The sequence below is a fragment of the Aquarana catesbeiana genome, linkage group LG08 (genome assembly GCF_042186555.1).
Source record: "Aquarana catesbeiana isolate 2022-GZ linkage group LG08, ASM4218655v1, whole genome shotgun sequence".
Classification (NCBI taxonomy): Eukaryota; Metazoa; Chordata; class Amphibia; order Anura; family Ranidae; genus Aquarana; species Aquarana catesbeiana.
In genome coordinates this window covers 304,634,264-304,653,197 of record NC_133331.1, presented here as the reverse complement: position 1 = coordinate 304,653,197, position 18,934 = coordinate 304,634,264, and the positions used below count along the sequence as shown (strand labels likewise).

Sequence of the window (18,934 nt, the reverse complement as noted above, 5' to 3'; positions counted from 1 at the left end):
TGGTGGGAGGAGAGCTGTTGGAGAATGTAGTGTGGATGGTGGGAGGAGATCTGTCGGAGAATGTAGTGTGGATGGTGGGAGGAGAGCTGTCGGAGAATGTAGTGTGGATGGTGGAGGAGATCTGTTGGAGAATGTAGTGTGGATGGTGGAGGAGATCTGTCGGAGAATGTAGTGTGGATGGTGGGGGGAGATCTGTCGGAGAATGTAGTGTGGATGGTGGGAGGAGATCTGTCGGAGAATGTAGTGTGGATGGTGGAGGAGAGCTGTCGGAGAATGTAGTGTGGATGGTGGAGGAGAGTTGTCGGAGAATGTAGTGTGGATGGTGGGAGGAGATCTGTCGGAGAATGTAGTGTGGATGGTGGAGGAGAGCTGTCGGAGAATGTAGTGTGGATGGTGGAGGAGAGCTGTCGGAGAATGTAGTGTGGATGGTGGGAGGAGATCTGTTGGAGAATGCAGTGTAGATGGTGGAGGAGATCTGTCAGAGAATGTAGTGTGGATGGTGGAGGAGATCTGTCGGAGAATGTAGTGTGGATGGTGGAGGAGAGCTGTCGGAGAATGTAGTGTGGATGGTGGAGGAGAGCTGTCGGAGAATGTAGTGTGGATGGTGGAGGAGAGATGTCGGAGAATGTAGTGTGGATGGTGGAGGAGAACTGTCGGAGAATGTAGCGTGGATGGTGGGAGGAGATCTGTTGGAGAATGTAGTGTGGATGATGGGAGGAGATCTGTTGGAGAATGTAGTGTGGATGGTGGGAGGAGATCTGATCTTGGATTGGAGTAGTTAGAACCGTTTCTTTTATAATTCTTAATTGTTTTGTTTTTTTATCATGGTTACATTTTTTACAACAAAATTCAGAGATGGAACAAGAAGCAGCTGTCAGTAGTGAAAAACGATTTAGTCTGCAGTTTATATACTTTCCACACGGTGTTGATCTCACTTATTGTCAGTCGTACCAACAACAGACAGGAAGTAATTTAAGCCACAGACAGGAAGTGATCTCATACAAAGAGGAAGTGATGTAGGGTGCATACACGAGAGTGAGAGGATAGTGTAACTGGTGATAGAAGGTAATAAGATATATGATGTGTACTCTCAGTATGTTATGTTGTCTTTGTCTTCCATATCAGTATATGTATACAGTGGAGAGGAGAGGGGCCATGTATCAGTTTCACTCTTCAGTGTACAAGTTTGTCGCTCTTCTTGTACTCTGTTGCTGATATCTGCCCGGGTCAGAGGCCCCTCCCCTCTCCACTGTATACACTCAGGAGGAGAACTACAAGCACCACGGAGATCGCGTGGTCCACAGGCACCATAGAGCTGCGATCGCCCCCTCCCTCCTCCTGTGCTGGGGGTTGGAGGTGCACAGACAGCGGAGACCAACTAGGTACACAGGGAACCTCTGGAAGGGGGGGGGCAGCTTTCTGGGGACCCTGATATTTGGGGGGGAGGCTCTCTGGGGACCCTGATATATGGGGGGGGGGCTTTCTGGGGATCCCGATGTAAAGGGGGGCTCTCTGAGGATCCCGATGCAAGGGGGGGGCTCTCTGGGGACCCCGATGTAAGGGGGGGCTCTCTGGGGACCCTGATGTAAGGGGGGGCTCTCTGGGGACCCCGATGTAAGGGGGGGCTCTCTGGGGACCCTGATGTAAGGGGGGGCTCTCTGGGGACCCCGATGTAAGGGGGGGCTCTCTGGGGACCCTGATGTAAGGGGGGGCTCTCTGGGGACCCTGATGTAAGGAAGGGGCTCTCTGGGGACCCCGATGTAAGGGGGGGCACTCTGGGGACCCCGATGTAAGTGGGGGGCAATCTGGGGACCCTGATGTAAGGGGGATCCGCACTCAGATATGTAACATATAATAATATATGTATAATGTATACATGTGTATGCCCGCCCAAGCGTATGAAGTTCTTTACTTGCTACACTGCTATGCGCTCTAGGCCACACAATGCCCTTGGTGGGGGCCCTTCATGGTTTCTTGCACTGGGGCCCTGAATATTCTCATTACGCCTCTGGTTTAATATTAGCCTGTATGTGGCATGACATCACTCTGAGCTCTGAAATAGAAGTGCAGACTTGAAGAGAGATGAGGATTGTGGGAGGTCACATGACATCACTCTTATGATGAACCCTTGTCCTCAACAGGACTATGTCCGCCATAAATGCTTCCTCTGTCCAGAACCAGCACTATCCAAGACCCTTTAGCTCACCCAGTCACCAGCCGTAGCTCAGAGTAGGGTGAAAAACAACAAACTCTCTTTATTCAAGCACATGTTACAACAGATATATAACTCAGAGACACACCCCCCCCCCACACACACACCCTTGGATTTAGGGTGGGGTAAACTGTCCAATAACAATAGACACACAGGTCAGGTGTATTCCAACTTCTCATCGGTAAACAGTCTTATCAGCAGGGAGAGCTGTTGGAGGAATTCGCCACCTCCAATCTCACTAATCTACATGCACATCCCATAATAGCCAAGGCAGACAGACACAATAGAACATTGGAAAACAGCCACACCCCAAACGATCCCAGCAAAGAGTCCACAACAGCATGAGACAACACACAATATATACATATATACAACATTCCAGTGTGGCTGTACAGTGTGTCTAAATAGCACAGATCATGGTGGGGTTCTCAGGCACCCTGTGCCCCTAATAGACGCAGGGTGATTTACACATAAGAGGGGCCAAGGGAGCTGGACACTGAGTTTCCAAGGTAAGCTGAGTTCCACAAACCCCCCCCCACCCAAAGTGACTCCCATCACAACTCTTATCTCTATTAATAAAACACAGACCTCGCCCGAGAGGTGAGGAGGATTTTGGGAAGTCCGTTGTGATAACTATTACTTTCTTTCTGTACACAGGATTTTAGAATAGTAAAGAAAATATCTGGTGAGTCATTCAACCAACAAATGTCTTCATTGGACTCATTACAGTGCCTCCACCTCACTGCCTGACAACAGAGGTAACCAGTGCCAAAAAGATTCTAGAAGTCACCAAGAACGTCATTGATCTGCTGACAGGAGAGGTGAGCGGTGCCGGGAATTCTGGGACATTATCCAGTAACAGACAAGGGATGTGTCTGGATGGTGACTGTATCATTGTGTGTGTCAGGTTCCTATAAGGTGTCAGGATGTCACTGTCTATTTCTCCATGGAGGAGTGGGAGTATTTAGAAGGACACAAGGATCTCTACAAGGACGTCATGATGGACAATCAGCCGCCCCTCACATCACCGGGTAAGAGGAGACTTTATTGTAAAGGAGAGAGCAGTACGGAGGGTCCACCTAGATCCCCCATCATCTGATAAATACATAGAAACAATGTATTCAGTCAGTGTGTGTGTTTCCTACAGATGGATCCAGTAATGGGAACCCACCAGAGAGATGTCCCTGTCCTCTGTATTCCCGGGATTCCACACAGGATGATCACACCATCCCTCACCATCATCAGGTAAGTGGGACTGAAAATGTAGACCTAAAAAATAAGTGTGCTAAGATATGAGAAGGCATTCTATTATGAAATCAATTTTTCTTTTGTGCTTTGGAATCTTTGGGGTTTTAGGATGAAGATCTAAAGGACATCAAAGTTGAGGTAAAAAAAGAAGAGTTTTTGGTGAGTGGAGATCAGCAGTCTATGGAGGAGGGTTGCCCTCTGAATTCTCAGGATTTCACCCAGGAACATCACAACCCCACAGAGAATGATCAGGTAGATGGAACTGGGCAAAAAGAACTCCAAATTAATTCTCTGAGAAGACATTCATCTACGTAATCTCTTATCATTGACAGCATATATGATGTACAGAGCTCTGTGTATAATGTAAAGCCTGGTATATGATGTACAGAGCCCTGTGTAAAATGTAAAGCCTGGTATATGATGTACAGAGCCCTGTGTATAATGTACAGCCTGGTATATGATGTACAGAGCCCTGTGTATAATGTACAGCCTGGTATATGATGTACAGAGCCCCGTGTATAATGTACTGCCTGGTATATGATGTACAGAGCCCAGTGTATAATGTACTGCCTGGTATATGATGTACAGAGCCCCGTGTATAATGTACTGCCTGGTATATGATGTACAGAGCCCCGTGTATAATGTACTGCCTGGTATATGATGTACAGAGCCCCGTGTATAATGTACAGCCTGGTATATGATGTACAGTGCCCAGTGTATAATGTAGAGCCTGGTATATGATGTACAGTGCCCAGTGTATAATGTAGAGCCTGGTATATGATGTACAGAGCCCCGTGTATAATGTAGAGCCTGGTATATGATGTACAGAGCCCAGTGTATAATGTAGAGCCTGGTATATGATGTACAGAGCCCCGTGTATAATGTAGAGCCTGGTATATGATGTACAGAGCCCAGTGTATAATGTAGAGATTGGTATATGATGTACAGAGCCCGGTGTATAATGTAGAGCCTGGTGTATGATGTACAGAGCCCGGTGTATAATGTAGAGCCTGGTATATGATGTACAGAGCCCCGTGTATGATGTAGAGCCTGGTATATGATGTACAGAGCCCGGTGTATAATGTAGAGCCTGGTGTATGATGTACAGAGCCCGGTGTATAATGTAGAGCCTGGTATATGATGTACAGAGCCCCGTGTATAATGTAGAGCCTGGTGTATGATGTACAGAGCCCCGTGTATAATGTAGAGCCTGGTGTATGATGTACAGAGCCCCGTGTATAATGTAGAGCCTGGTGTATGATGTACAGAGCCCCGTGTATAATGTAGAGCCTGGTATATGATGTACAGAGCCCCGTGTATAATGTAGAGCCTGGTGTATGATGTACAGAGCCCGGTGTATAATGTAGAGCCTGGTATATGATGTACAGAGCCCTGTGTATAATGTAGAGCCTGGTATATGATGTACAGAGCCCCGTGTATAATGTAGAGCCTGGTATATGATGTACAGAGCCCCGTGTATAATGTAGAGCCTGGTATATGATGTACAGAGCCCAGTGTATAATGTAGAGATTGGTATATGATGTACAGAGCCCAGTGTATAATGTAGAGATTGGTATATGATGTACAGAGCCCAGTGTATAATGTAGAGCCTGGTGTATGATGTACAGAGCCCAGTGTATAATGTAGAGCCTGGTATATGATGTACAGAGCCCGGTGTATAATGTAGAGCCTGGTGTATGATGTACAGAGCCCGGTGTATAATGTAGAGCCTGGTATATGATGTACAGAGCCCCGTGTATAATGTACAGCCTGGTATATGATGTACAGAGCCCGGTGTATAATGTAGAGCCTGGTATATGATGTACAGAGCCCTGTGTATAATGTACAGCCTGGTATATGATGTACAGAGCCCCGTGTATAATGTAGAGATTGGTATATGATGTACAGAGCCCCGTGTATAATGTAGAGATTGGTATATGATGTACAGAGCCCTCTGTACATCATATACCAGGCTCTATATTATACACCAGGCTCTGTACATCATATATAGATTTGTGGGATGAAAATATCAGTCCAGCCTTTTACATCAGAAGCTCCCCATGACATAATAGTCCCTCCTTTCACACCAGACACCCCCTATCACATCAGGATCCCCCTTTCACATTAGAAGCCCCCTCATCACATCCAAGAGCCACCCCTCCCCCCCCTGTATGTCAGAAGCCCCCGTCATATCGGAGTTGCTGCAGACCGGGTAAAATCTTGTAGTGGGTCGGATGTGGTTCTCATGCCATAGTTTGGAGACCCCTAGTCTATACTGCCTTTCAAGTGTTCAATCTAAAGGGAAATACCCCAAAATAACAACTGATAGCTATTTGTTTTTCCAAGATAAACTGAACATTTCTGGCTGTGTTTTTTCTCATGGCAATATTGAAAAACATGCACACAATAAACATGCATCCAGAACAGCTGGAAAAATGTGGTGATCAAATTGAACCTACATAATGTACCCTGTACACTTGTCCTCTATTGGCACAGTCTATTGGCACAGTATAAAAGCCAGCCAGGAACTTGGCACAGGGATGGTGGGAACCCCTGATTATGGGCACAGCGGGTGTACAGACCCAGGAACTCAGCACAGGGATGGTGGGAACCCCTGATTATGGGCACAGCGGGTGTACAGACCCAGGAACTCAGCACAGGGATGGTGGGAACCCCTGATTATGGGCACAGCGGGTGTATAGACCCAGGAACTCAGCACGGATGGTGGGAACCCCTTATTATGGGCACAGCGGGTGTATAGACCCGGGAACTCGGCACAGGGATGGTGGGAACCCCTGATTATGGGCACAGGGATGGTGGGCTCCCTTGTTTATGGGCACAGCGGGTGTATAGACCTGGGAACTCAGCACAGGGATAGTGGGAACCCCTCATAATGGGCACAGCGGGTGTACAGACCTGGGAACTCAGCACAAGGATGGTGGAACTCCTGATAATGCGCACAGAGGGTATACAGACCCAGGAACTCAGCACAGGGATGGTGGGAACCCCTCATAATGGGCATTGAGGGTGTACAGACCCAGAAGCTCAGCACAGGGATGGTGGGACCCCTGATAATGCACACAGAGGGTATACAGACCCGAGAACTCAGCACAGAGATGGTGGGAACCTCTCATAATGGGCACAGAGGGTATACAGACCCGGGAACTCAGCACAGGGATGGTGGGAACTCCTGATTATGGGCACAGCGGGTATACAGACCCACGAATTTAGTAGAGGGATGGTGGGACCCCTGATAATGCACACAGAGGGTGTACAGACCCGGGAACTCAGCACAGGGATGGTGGGAACCCCTTATAATGGGCACAACAGCCAGCAGGTGTACAGACCCAGGAACTCAGCACAAGGATGGTGGGAACCCCTCATTATGGGCACAGTGAGGCTGCATTTGATGAAATAGACACTTGCATTTGGCAGCACCATACCTATTACTCTTTTAAACTTACCCAGATTGTCATTTGACTCATAGGTACCGATTACTGTGCAAAATGTTTCCAAAATGAATGAAAATTCGGTTCCATCTTTGAAACTCTTTCCCTTCGCAAGGCGTTCAGATGAAGAAAAAAAGAGGATAAAGGAGCTTGGACCACATCAACCCAAACTGCAAATTCAGCAGAGGTCAAGCGATCGTGGTCAAGTTTACACTCGAAGCTTTCCCACCACTCCTTATAGTAAATGGAGTTGGCTAGCTGGATTATTGTTTTCCCTGTTTGCTGTTTCAAAGTCCTGGCACCGACACGTTGTGGATATCGACGGGGGTTTGCGACCTAAAGCGTCTCGCCGCAAAGTGCAAGCGGCATGAAACTACCCGAAGCCATCTTGAGAACGTTATGAGCCTGGAGTTTTTTGGGAAGCGTGGCATTGGTGAACAGCTCGATGCGGGCTACAGAATTGGCATTAGAAGACACAATGAAGAGGTCGCCAAAAATCGACACATCCTGTCTAGGATAATAGACTCCGTGAAATGTTGTGGTGCGTTCGAGCTGGCTTCGCGTGGCCATGACGAGAGCGAGAGATCAGATAATCCTGAGATATTCCATGGCTTGGTCGATTTTGTTGCTTCTCTTGATGAAGTTTTGAAGGAGCACCTCGAGAAGGCCACTGTTTTTGAGGGAACTTCGAAAGCTGTGCAGAACGAGCTGTTGGACTGTATGTCGTCTGTTGTGAAGGAGCACATTATCCAAGAGGCACGGAGCAGCGATTTTATCTCAATCCAGGCCGACGAGACCACCGATATTGCCACACAGTGCCAACTTGTGCTTGTACTGCGCTACATTGATGCCAAAAGCAACGTACAGGAGAGGTTTTTTGAGTTCATTCCTCTGCATTCGACCACAGCGGATTCCATCGCTGCAGCACTACAAGAGCGCCTCGCTGTCATCCTTCCAGGGGATCAGAAGCATAAACTCATCTCCCAAGCTTATGATGGAGCCAGCGTGATGAGGGGTGCCACTGCGGGGGTTCAGAAGAAGATACAAGATGTGTACCCAAATGCCCATTACATCCACTGCTATGCACATCGGCTCAGTCGGATAATGCAACAGGCCACTTCTCTAATGCCCAAAGTGAGTCTTTTTTTTGCTAACCTTGGAGGATTTGCCAGCTTTTTTGCAAGATCACCCGAGCGCACAGATGTTCTCGATCAAGTAGTTGCCCGCAGACTACCGACCTCAAGCCGTGTCAGATGGAACTTCCACAGCCGCGCCGTCAGTACGGTGTTTGAGCACAGAGAAGACCTCCTCTGCTGTTTTGAAACCATGTGAGACTCGTGTGACTTTGACCTTGTTACCATGAGAGAGGCAGCAGCCTTTGCCGTGCTGCTGGAGGATCAGGATTTTAATTTTTTTCTGACACTTTTCCACAACGTCATGCCGCACGTGGACCTCCTCGATGCCAAACTCCAGAAGAAGGACATAGATCCAGTCCACATTAAGGGGAGCATCCAGCAGTTCCAGCAGGACATGCAGAAGATCAGGTAGCAGCTGTATTCCTCCTTTTCCATGTGTTGCTGTTGTTGTTTGTTATTATTACTATTATTATTATTATTATTGCTCATACATTTTGCAGAGATTCTATCCCATCCCTGGTTGACCAAAGCAGTGAAGGTGGTTCTCAACCGACGAGGCGGTGCTCGCTGAATCCAGGAGAACATCAACGCATTGCAGCCGAGGTGAGTTTTTTTTATTTGTTGCAATATTTGTCTTTTTGATAGCTCCCTCTTATAGATATGAAGATTGGAAAGAAAAATGTTTTTTCTTACAATATTCATATAAAAATGATGTGATCTAAAAGGATTTGTTATTCCCTCTAGTGCAGGGGTCTCCAAACTTTTCTATACAAAGGGCCAATTTACTGTCCTTTAAAACGGAGTTCCACCCAAAAATGGAACTTCCGCTTTTACGGTTCCTCCCCCCCTCTGGTGTCACATTTGGCACCTTTCGGGGGGGAGGGGGGAGCAGATACCTGTCTAATACCAGGTATTTTGCTCCCATTTCCGGGCATAGATACTCGAGCCACCCGCGGGTGTCTACGCCACTTCCCACCGCAAGGCTTCACTTCCTGATTCCCTTACCAAAGATGGCGGCGACGGCACCCGACAGCCGAGGGATAGATCGGCTTCGGGTGCCGACATCACGGGCGTCCTGCAGTATTTGTAGCTGCTGACTATTAACAAAAAAAAAAAATATTAGACGGAACTCGGCTTTAAGACTTTAGGAGGGCCAGACTGTGGCCATCGGAAGTAGAAAAAGTCCCATCATCAGTTGGAGTAAATAATACCCCGTCTTTGGTGTCAGTGAGAATAATTATGCCCCATCGTTGGTGTCTTTGTTAGAATTTGTGTCATTGGGCCCCATTTTTCATATCTTTGAGAGGAATGGTGCCCAATCCTGGTGTCATTGGGAGGAATGGTCCCCCCCATCATTGGCGTCATTGGGCCCCATTATTCATATCATTGAGAGGAATGGTGCCTCATCTTGGTGTCATTGGGAGGAATGGTCCCCCCCATCATTGGCATCATTGGGCTCCATTGTTCATATCTTTGAGAGGAATGGTGCCCCATCTTGGTGTCATTGGGAGGAATGGTCCCCCCGCATCATTGGGCCCCATTGTTCATATCTTTGAGAGGAATGGTGCCCCATCTTGGTGTCATTGGGAGGAATGGTCCCCCCCCCATCATTGGCATCATTGGGCCCCATTGTTCATATCTTTTGAGAGGAATGGTGCCCCATCTTGGTGTCATTGGGAGGAATGGTCCCCCCCATCATTGGCATCATTGGGCCCCATTGTTGGTGTCTTTGGGAGGAACTGTGCCCCTTTTGTTGGTGTCCATGAATGAAATGGTGCCCCAAGGGCCGGATAAAATTTAAGCAAAGGGCCACATCCGGCCCCCGGGCCACAGTTTGGAGACCACTGCTCTAGTGGATAACATTAGTATTACAGCCTTCATCTCTGTTAGCTCCCTGAGCATCAGAAATGCATGAAACTTGACGTATTTACTAAGAATGTCTCGTCCATCTGTATGGAGTTCTGAGAAGTTATGGATTCAAAACCACTGAAACTGAACTCTCTTTATAACTTAAAACGGAACATTTTAAAATGAGCAGTTTTAAGTTATGAAGGGAGATCAGTTTCAGTGTTTTTTTTTGAATCCATCATTTCTCAGAACTCCATACACACGGACAAGACATTCTTAGTAAATATGCCAAGTTTCATGTATTTCTGATGCTCAGGGAGCTAGCAGAGATGACATTTGACATTTTGTCATCACTACCTAATTTTTGTTTTTATCCTTCACTCTATAGGTCTGTGATGCCATACTCTTACACACCATGCAACGTTTCTCCTTCACAAACCACCTTGTTAGTGCCACCTTGCTACAAGCAGACAGGTTTGAAGAGTACGCAATGGAGTTTCCGGAGGAGGCACTGAGTGAGACTTTGAAAGCCTATCCACTGCTCAATGAGAGTAAGTTAAAGACGGAGCTTAGTCTCCTCTACCTCACAGAAGACTTCAGAAAGTGTAATGGTGCCGTGGACCTTCTCCAGCTGTTTATGGAGAACAATCTTGAAAAAGTGTTTGGAGAGACTGTCACCCTGCTGAAGATCCTCATCACCACACCCATGACCACAGCAGAACCGGAGAGGTGCTTCTCAACCTTAAAAAGGATTAAGACTTTTCTGAGAAATGGTATGACCCAGGAGAGGCTGAATGCACTGGCCATGCTGTCAATGGAAAGGAGAGTGGTGACAGAGATGACTGACTTCAACCAGAAGGTCATTGAGAAATTTGCAAGCCAGAAAGAAAGGAGAGCACAATTTCTTTTCAAATAGTTCTACTGGCGCTAATGTGAATGTGGCGTGCATTTGTATTCAGTCACGTTTACTCTGATTCAGAGTTTTTTTTTTTTTTTTTTTGTACAATAAAGTTTTTGTTTACTGTTTTTAAAAAATTCACTTGATTTGTGGTACATTTATTGCATTCTTTAACAGTTGACTTAAAATATCAAACATGTTAATGTTTATCTAGAGGTAATGACACATAATCACCTGAAAAATGCCTATTTAGAGTCCTTCATTACTAACAGTGTAATTTTTCAGTTGGTTTGCGCCGGTCTCTGAGGCTGTGCTATATACCCTGATCTGTGTTCCTGAGCTATATACCCTGATCTGTGATCCTGAGCTATATACCCTGATCTGTGATTCTGAGCTGTATACCCTGATCTGTGATTCTGAGCTGTATACCCTGATCTGTGATTCTGAGCTGTATACCCTGATCTGTGATGCTGAGCTGTATACCCTGATCTGTGATGCTGAGCTGTATACCCTGATGTTTGACGCTGAGCTGTATACCCTGATGTTTGACGCTGAGCTGTATACCCTGATGTGTGACGCTGAGCTGTATACCCTGATGTGTGACGCTGAGCTGTATACCCTGATGTGTGACGCTGAGCTATATGCCCTGATGTGTGACGCTGAGCTATATGCCCTGATGTGTGACGCTGAGCTATATGCCCTGATGTGTGACGCTGAGCTATATGCCCTGATGTGTGACGCTGAGCTATATGCCCTGATGTGTGACGCTGAGCTATATGCCCTGATGTGTGACGCTGAGCTTATATACCCTGATGTGTGACGCTGAGCTTATATACCCTGATGTGTGACGCTGAGCTTATATACCCTGATGTGTGACGCTGAGCTTATATACCCTGATGTGTGACGCTGAGCTTATATACCCTGATGTGTGACGCTGAGCTTATATACCCTGATGTGTGACGCTGAGCTTATATACCCTGATGTGTGACGCTGAGCTTATATACCCTGATGTGTGACGCTGAGCTTATATACCCTGATGTGTGACGCTGAGCTTATATACCCTGATGTGTGACGCTGAGCTTATATACCCTGATGTGTGACGCTGAGCTTATATACCCTGATGTGTGACGCTGAGCTTATATACCCTGATGTGTGACGCTGAGCTTATATACCCTGATGTGTGACGCTGAGCTTATATACCCTGATGTGTGACGCTGAGCTTATATACCCTGATGTGTGACGCTGAGCTTATATACCCTGATGTGTGACGCTGAGCTTATATACCCTGATGTGTGACGCTGAGCTTATATACCCTGATGTGTGACGCTGAGCTTATATACCCTGATGTGTGACGCTGAGCTTATATACCCTGATGTGTGACGCTGAGCTTATATACCCTGATGTGTGACGCTGAGCTTATATACCCTGATGTGTGACGCTGAGCTTATATACCCTGATGTGTGACGCTGAGCTTATATACCCTGATCTGTGACGCTGAGCTATATTCTCTGTCCTGTGATGCTGAGCTGTATACTCCTGACACTATGGATGGAAGCAGGTGGATTCTATAAGGGGTGTGGCCTATGAGAAGTGGGAGGGGTCAAACAGGAAGGGCGGGGTCTGGCGCCCCCATCCTAAAACTTCACCAGCCGCCACTGATCAGTAGTCTATGGAGGAGGGTTGTCCTCTGAATTCTCAGGATTTCAGCCAGGAACATCACAACCCTGCAGAGAATGATCAGGTAGATGGAACTGGGCAAAAAGAACTCCAAATTAATTCTCTGAGAAGATATTATATAGTTACATAGTAGGTGAGGTTGAAAAAAAGACACAAGTCCATCAGGTCCAACCTATGTGTGTGATTATATGTCAGTATTACATTGTATATCCCTGTATGTTGCGGTCATTCAGGTGCTTATCTAATAGTTTCTTGATACTATCAATGCCCCCCGCTGAAACCACCGCCTGTGGAAGGGAATTTAACATCCTTGCCGCTCTTACAGTAAAGAACCCTCTACGTAGTTTAAGGTTAAACCTCTTTTCTTCTAATTTTAATGAGTGGCCATGAGTCTTGTTAAACTCCCTTCTGCGAAAAAGTTTTAGCCCTATTGTGGGGTCACCAGTACGGTATTTGTAACTTGAAATCATATCCCCTCTCAAGCGTCTCTTCTCCAGAGAGAATAAGTTCATTCATTCATCTACGTAATCTCTTATCATTGACAGCAACTTTTCCAGATGTTACATATTCTCCTCTGTGAAATTTAGGATGAGCGAAAAGACATTGAAGTTGAGGGTAAGGAGGAAGAAGAAGAAGAAGAAGAGGTGTTGGTGAGTGGAGATCAGCAGTCTATGGAGGAGGGTTGTCCTCTGGGTTCCCAGGATTCCACCCAAGAAGTTCACAACTATACAGAGAATGATCAGGTAGATGGGACTGGGCAAAAAATTAACAAATATGAGAGGACATTAATATATATTCAAAGCAGTCTTTCCAGATTTTATATTTTTTTTATAATCTCTGGAATTTAGAATGAAGAACGGAAAGACATCAAGGTTGAGGATAAAGATGAAGAAGAAGAAGAGAGGTTGGTGAGTGGAGATCAGCAGTCTATGGAGGAGGGTTGTCCTCTGTATTCCCAGAATTCCACCCAGGGGGATCACAATTATAAAGAGAATGATGATCAGGTAGATGGAACTGGCCCAAAAGAACTTGAAAATTAATCTAGAAGTAGACATTATTCTATGTAATTTTTTGTTTCCTTTTTTATAAATGTTTTCTCGTCTTTTGGGGTTTAGAATGAAGAACGGAAAGACATTAAAGTTGACCATAAAGAGGAAGAAGAAGAGACGTTGGTGAGTGGAGATCAGCAGTCTATGGAGGAGGGTTGTCCTCTGTATTCCCAGAATTCTACATGGGAAGGTCACCACTATACAGAGAATGATCAGGTAGATGCGACCTGAAAAAAAACAAAAATTAATTCTATAAGAAGACATTCTTCTATGTCCTCTCTTATTATTGGCAGCAGTGTTTCCAGATGTTATATTTTATCATTTCTGGAATTTAGAATGAAGAACGGAAAGACATCAAATCTGAGGATAAAGAGGAAGAAGAAGAGATGTTGGTGAGTGGAGATCAGCAGTCTATTCGAGGGGGAGGTCCTCTGTATTCCCGGGATTCCACACAGGAAGGTCACACCATCCCTCACCATCATCAGGTAGGTGGGACTGAGCATGTAGACCTAAAATGTATTCTAAGCTATTAGATGATATTCTATATAATCTGATCTTTTTTATAAATGCATTCTATCATCTTTGGGGTTTAGAATGAAGAACGGAAAGACATCAAATCTGAGGTTAAAGAAGAAGAAGAAGAGAGGTTGGTGAGTGGAGATCAGCAGTCTATGGAGGAGGGGGAGATGATTACGAAAAGTAAACAGGAGGAATCTTCTCTACATGTGGACACAAGTAAGTCATAAACACTAAATGCAGAAACGGTTTATATTTTATTTTACTTCTATGAGTAGAAAGTATGGATTTTAAATCATTGTGTGGGATGAAATATAACATGTTCAAATAAAAACAGAAAAAGATTGCAACGAAGCAATTGATCTAGATCAGGGGTGTCCAACCACTTCCGTATTTACATGTGATTGGACACAGCCGATCACATGGTTAAGGAGCCGCGGCTCTTTACAGAGATCGGGGTCCCTCCGTGTCCTAGTCACGATTGTCACCCTGTACGCCCCCTGGGCCGTTCTGGGAAGCACGCACCTTCCCTCCGTCATTTGGCAGTGGGCGGGGCGGCAGGCAGTTAATTGGCACATCTGATTGGCCAGTGTTCGGTATGCAGAATACTTCTAACATTTTTTTTTTTAAATGCTTTTCCAACAGGTGGACGCTGTGTCTGGAATATCTCTGAGGGACGTCTGATGTCATCTCCAGATGATAATGTAAAATCTGATGACATCACACAACACTTTCCAGGAGAAAACTTTATTGCTCAGAACACACCGAGATCAATGGATCCCTCCGATCCTCAGGAGTCCTCTGATAGATCACATGATGTGACTCCAGAGACTCCTCTAAGATCTCCTCCTATGGAGAATTCTACAGATCCATCTAAACTCGAGGAACCTTCATTAAGCCCAGAAGGAGCTCACACCTGTTCGGTGTGCGGGAAACCTTTCGCTAAAAAGAGTGCACTTCTTAGACATCAGAGAAGTCACGGGGGTGAGCGTTCTTATTCATGTCTCGAGTGCGGGAAAGGTTTTACTCAGAGAGAAGGCTTTCTTGAGCACCAGGCCACGCATTCCTGTTCATGTTCGGAGTGCGGGAAATATTTCAGCGAGAAAGGAAAACTTCTTAAACACCAGAGAATTCACACCGGAGAGCGTCCTTATTCATTTCCAGAGTGCGGGAAATGTTTCAGTCACAAAAAAGACCTTCTCGCGCACCAGAGAAGTCACAAAGGCGAGCGTCCTTATTCGTGTTCAGAGTGCGGGAAATGCTTCGCTAAGAACCAGCTGCTTCTTGTGCACCAGAGAATTCACACAGGGGAGCGTCCGTATCCGTGTTCAGTATGTGGGAAGTGTTTCACTCAGAGGAGATACTTCCTCAGGCATCAGAAAATTCACAAGGCCGACTGTCCCTATCCGTGTTCAGAGTGCGGGAGATGTTTCAGCGAGAAAAGGAGGCTTCACGTGCACCTGAAAATTCACAAAGGTGAGCGTCCCCATTCATGTCCAGAGTGTGGAAAATGCTTCATTCTCAAATACAGCCTTGGCAAACACCTGAAAACTCACACGGGCGCACGTCCTTATTCGTGCTCGGAGTGCGGGAAACGTTTCACTCAGAAAGAAAGCCTTCTCAAGCACCAGGTTTGTCACACGGGTGAGCGTCCCTATTCATGTTCGGAGTGCGGGAAACGCTTCACTGAGAAAGGAAGCCTTGTTATACACCAGAAATTTCACACAAATGAGCGTCCTCATTCGTGTCCAGAGTGCGGGAAGTGTTTTGTTAAGAGAGGGGACCTTCTTAGACACCAGAGAACTCACACCGGTGAGTGTCCCTATTCATGTCCAGAGTGCGGTAAAAGCTTCACTGAGAAAGGAAGCCTTGTTAGACACCAGAGAGTTCACACGGGTGAGCGTCCCTTTACATGTTCAGAGTGCGGGAAAGGTTTCACTAAGAAAGTAGCCCTGAATAAACACCAGAGAAGTCACACGGGTGTACAGCCCTATTCATGTACGGAGTGTGGGAAATGTTTTAGTCAGAAAGAAAGCCTTTATAGACACCAGCAAGTTCACACGGGTAGCCGTCCTTATTCGTGTTCAGAGTGCGGGAAATGTTTCACTCAGAAAGCAAACCTTCTTAGACACCAGAAAACTCACACCGGTGAGGGTCCCTTTTCATGTCCAGAGTGTGGGAAACGCTTCACTGAGAAAGGAAGCCTTGTCAGGCACCAGAAAATTCACATCGGCCTACAGGGAGAGTGAGAGACCCTCATACCAGGCATTGCAAGTGTGCAGATCCAAGAACTATAGGGATCGAAGTATACCAGGGAACTATTGTAACCTCCTGAGCCTCATATTATCTGGGGGGATGATGGGCTGAAGTGGGGCCAGATGAAGCTTTGATAATCTAATATGACATTACATGGAGCAACAAATGGGCAATCATGACAATGCATGGAGCAACAAATGGGCAATCATGACAATGCATGGAGCAACAAATGGGCAATCATGACAATGCATGGAGCAACAAATGGGCAATCATGACATTACATGGAGCAACAAATGGGCAATCATGACAATGCACGGAGCAACAAGTGGGCAATCATGACAATGCACGGAGCAACAAGTGGGCAATCATGACAATGCACGGAGCAACAAGTGGGCAATCATGACAATGCACGGAGCAACAAGTGGGCAATCATGACATTACATGGAGCAACAAGTGGGCAATCATGACAATGCATGGAGCAACAAGTGGGCAATCATGACATTACATGGGGCAGCCATGACTAAGGATGTGCTCGGGCGTGTTCGCAACCCCACGTGCCCGAGCCCGCCAGGAAGCTGACCGCTGCACAACGCTAATCACAGGCAGTGAGACATCCCGATGTGCAGTTGCACAGATTGGGAAATGTCTCACTGCCTGTGATTAGTGCAGTGTCAGCTTCCTGTGCGGGCTCGTGCCATAGTATAGTATAAACTATACATATATTTTGCTATTAAATAACATTTCTAATCATATGAAGTTAATAACAAGAGTTCCCCTTTTACATCTGAACTGCAGAGTTTCCTTTCACTGTAAGGGGGAACTCTGCAGACTCTGATTTAAGGGGGAACTAACATAAGGGATGCTCTGGGAACTCTGATTTAAGGGGGAACACTGAGAACTCTGATGTACAGAGAGGACTCTGATGTAAGGGGGAACACTGTGGCCTCTGGTGTAAAGGGGAACTCTGATGTAAGGGGTGCTCTGAGAACCCTGATTTGCCTTGATGTACTTACTCAGAGGCAGGAGAGAGAAGGAAGAGACTTCAGTCACAGACAGGGATGGATGGTGAGCTCACTCACCCTTTGGCAGTCAACACCTCTCATCCAGATGCATCTGGAAGCCATAGTCCGGTCTGAATAATGTGTCCGGGTCTCAGGCAGTCTGAAACCCAGACACATGATTCCAAACACGAACTGTCCGCACGAATCCCGGACAGTTGGCAACCCTAGTGTGTATACAATTTTTTTTTTTTCAATACCAGCACTAGCGAGACAACCTAATATAGTGGTGAGGTGGCAACCTAGTTGTGTTAATAAGTGATGTCCCCATGTACTGTATACAGCCTGTGTTCAAAACGACGCATGTGACGTAAAACATTGTGTACAATATCCACCAAGTCTGCACAAACCGGGAACAAATAAATCTAGTTGTATGTAAGATTTAATAACGAGGTGAAAAGTCAGTGAGGTTTGGCAACACACAACGCACAAAATCTGCGAAACCAAAGCGGCACAAACATTTATTTTTGCAGCACAAATGAATGGCCTGTTCGTTTTTTAAAATTCAGCAACATGGGGTGCAAAGTGGGCGGGGCTTGCATTGAATTGAATGTTTAATATCTCAGAAACCGAACCGGCACCAGCGCTCGTTTTTGCGGCACAAATCGGCACAAAGGAATGGTAGATTTTTATTGGGGTTTTACAAACATGGGGGGCCAAATTCACACAGCTCCAAATCACCACTCCATGCACACCTCCCCAAATATACCCTCCTAAAACAATTCTTCCCCCAAATATCACCTCCCAACAGAAATCTTTGCCCCCCATCTCCCCCTTAGCTCAAATCCTCTCTCTCTCTATATATATATGCCCCCAGCACAAATTCCCCCCAAAAATTCCCCATCTTAGCACAAATCATTAACCCTCAAATTTCCCTTCCGAGCACACCCCCCACTCCAAATCCCCCCCTCCTAGCACAAATCATCAACCCCTCAAATTTCCCCTCCGAGTACAGACCCCCCATCACTCCAAACCTCCGCCCCTCCTAACACATATCATCAACCCTCAAATTTCCCCTCCGAGCACACCCCCCCCCCCCCCACCAGTCCAAATCCCCCCCCTCCTAACACAAATCATCAACCCCTCAAATTTCCCCTCCGAGCACAGCCCCCCCCCCCCACTCCAAATCCCCCCTCCTAACCACTCCACCACTCCAAATCCCCCCCCCCCCAGCAGAAATCATCAACCCCTAAAATTTCCCCTCCGAGCACAGCCCCCCCCCATCACTCCAAATCCCCCCCTCCTAACCACTCCAAATCCCCCCCTCCTAACACAAATCATCAACCCCTCAAATTTCCCCTCCGAGCACAGCCCCCCCCACTCCAAATCCCCCCTCCTAACCACTCCACCACTCCAAATCCCCCCCCCCCCAGCAGAAATCATCAACCCCTCAAATTTCCCCTCCGAGCACAGCCCCCCCATCACTCCAAATCCCCCCCTCCTAACCACTCGAAATCCCCCCCCAACACAAACCATCAACCCCTCAAATTTCCCCTCCGAGCACAGACCCCCCCCACTCCAAATCCCTCCTCCTAACCACTCCACCACTCCAAATTCCCCCCCCCCCAGCAGAAATCATCAACCCCT

General features: G+C 46.7%; 2 protein-coding genes across 4 annotated transcripts in view; both read left to right on the top strand.

The window, feature by feature from the left end:
• Positions 1–18,378, top strand: part of LOC141106886 (uncharacterized) — a 46,589-nt gene extending 28,211 nt beyond the window's left edge. The window contains exon 13 of the mRNA XM_073597815.1: positions 15,813–18,378. Within this exon, the coding sequence (XP_073453916.1) occupies positions 15,813–16,282 (470 nt within the window). The 3' untranslated portion in view covers positions 16,283–18,378. The remainder of the gene's footprint in view (positions 1–15,812) is intronic.
• Positions 722–10,866, top strand: LOC141105144 (52 kDa repressor of the inhibitor of the protein kinase-like). Of its 3 annotated transcripts, XM_073595029.1 has the most exons (8): positions 722–1,065; positions 2,942–3,033; positions 3,120–3,243; positions 3,360–3,457; positions 3,569–3,712; positions 6,948–8,453; positions 8,546–8,648; positions 10,282–10,866. In XM_073595029.1, the coding sequence occupies exons 3-6, from the start codon at positions 3,159–3,161 to the stop codon at positions 7,278–7,280; spliced, it is 660 nt and encodes a 219-aa protein (XP_073451130.1). In that variant the 5' UTR covers positions 722–1,065; positions 2,942–3,033; positions 3,120–3,158; the 3' UTR covers positions 7,281–8,453; positions 8,546–8,648; positions 10,282–10,866. The 3 variants fall into 2 exon arrangements, with proteins under 3 accessions (XP_073451130.1, XP_073451127.1, XP_073451128.1); XM_073595026.1 differs by lacking the exons at positions 722–1,065; positions 2,942–3,033; positions 3,120–3,243; positions 3,360–3,457; positions 3,569–3,712 and having other exon boundaries at positions 7,285–8,453.
• Positions 18,379–18,934: the final 556 nt, after the last annotated feature.

What these genes read in the sequence shown, in the direction of transcription:
- LOC141105144 (XM_073595026.1), top strand. Translation starts at nt 7,309, where the DNA reads ATGAGCCTGGAGTTTTTTGGGAAGCGTGGCATTGGTGAACAGCTCGAT.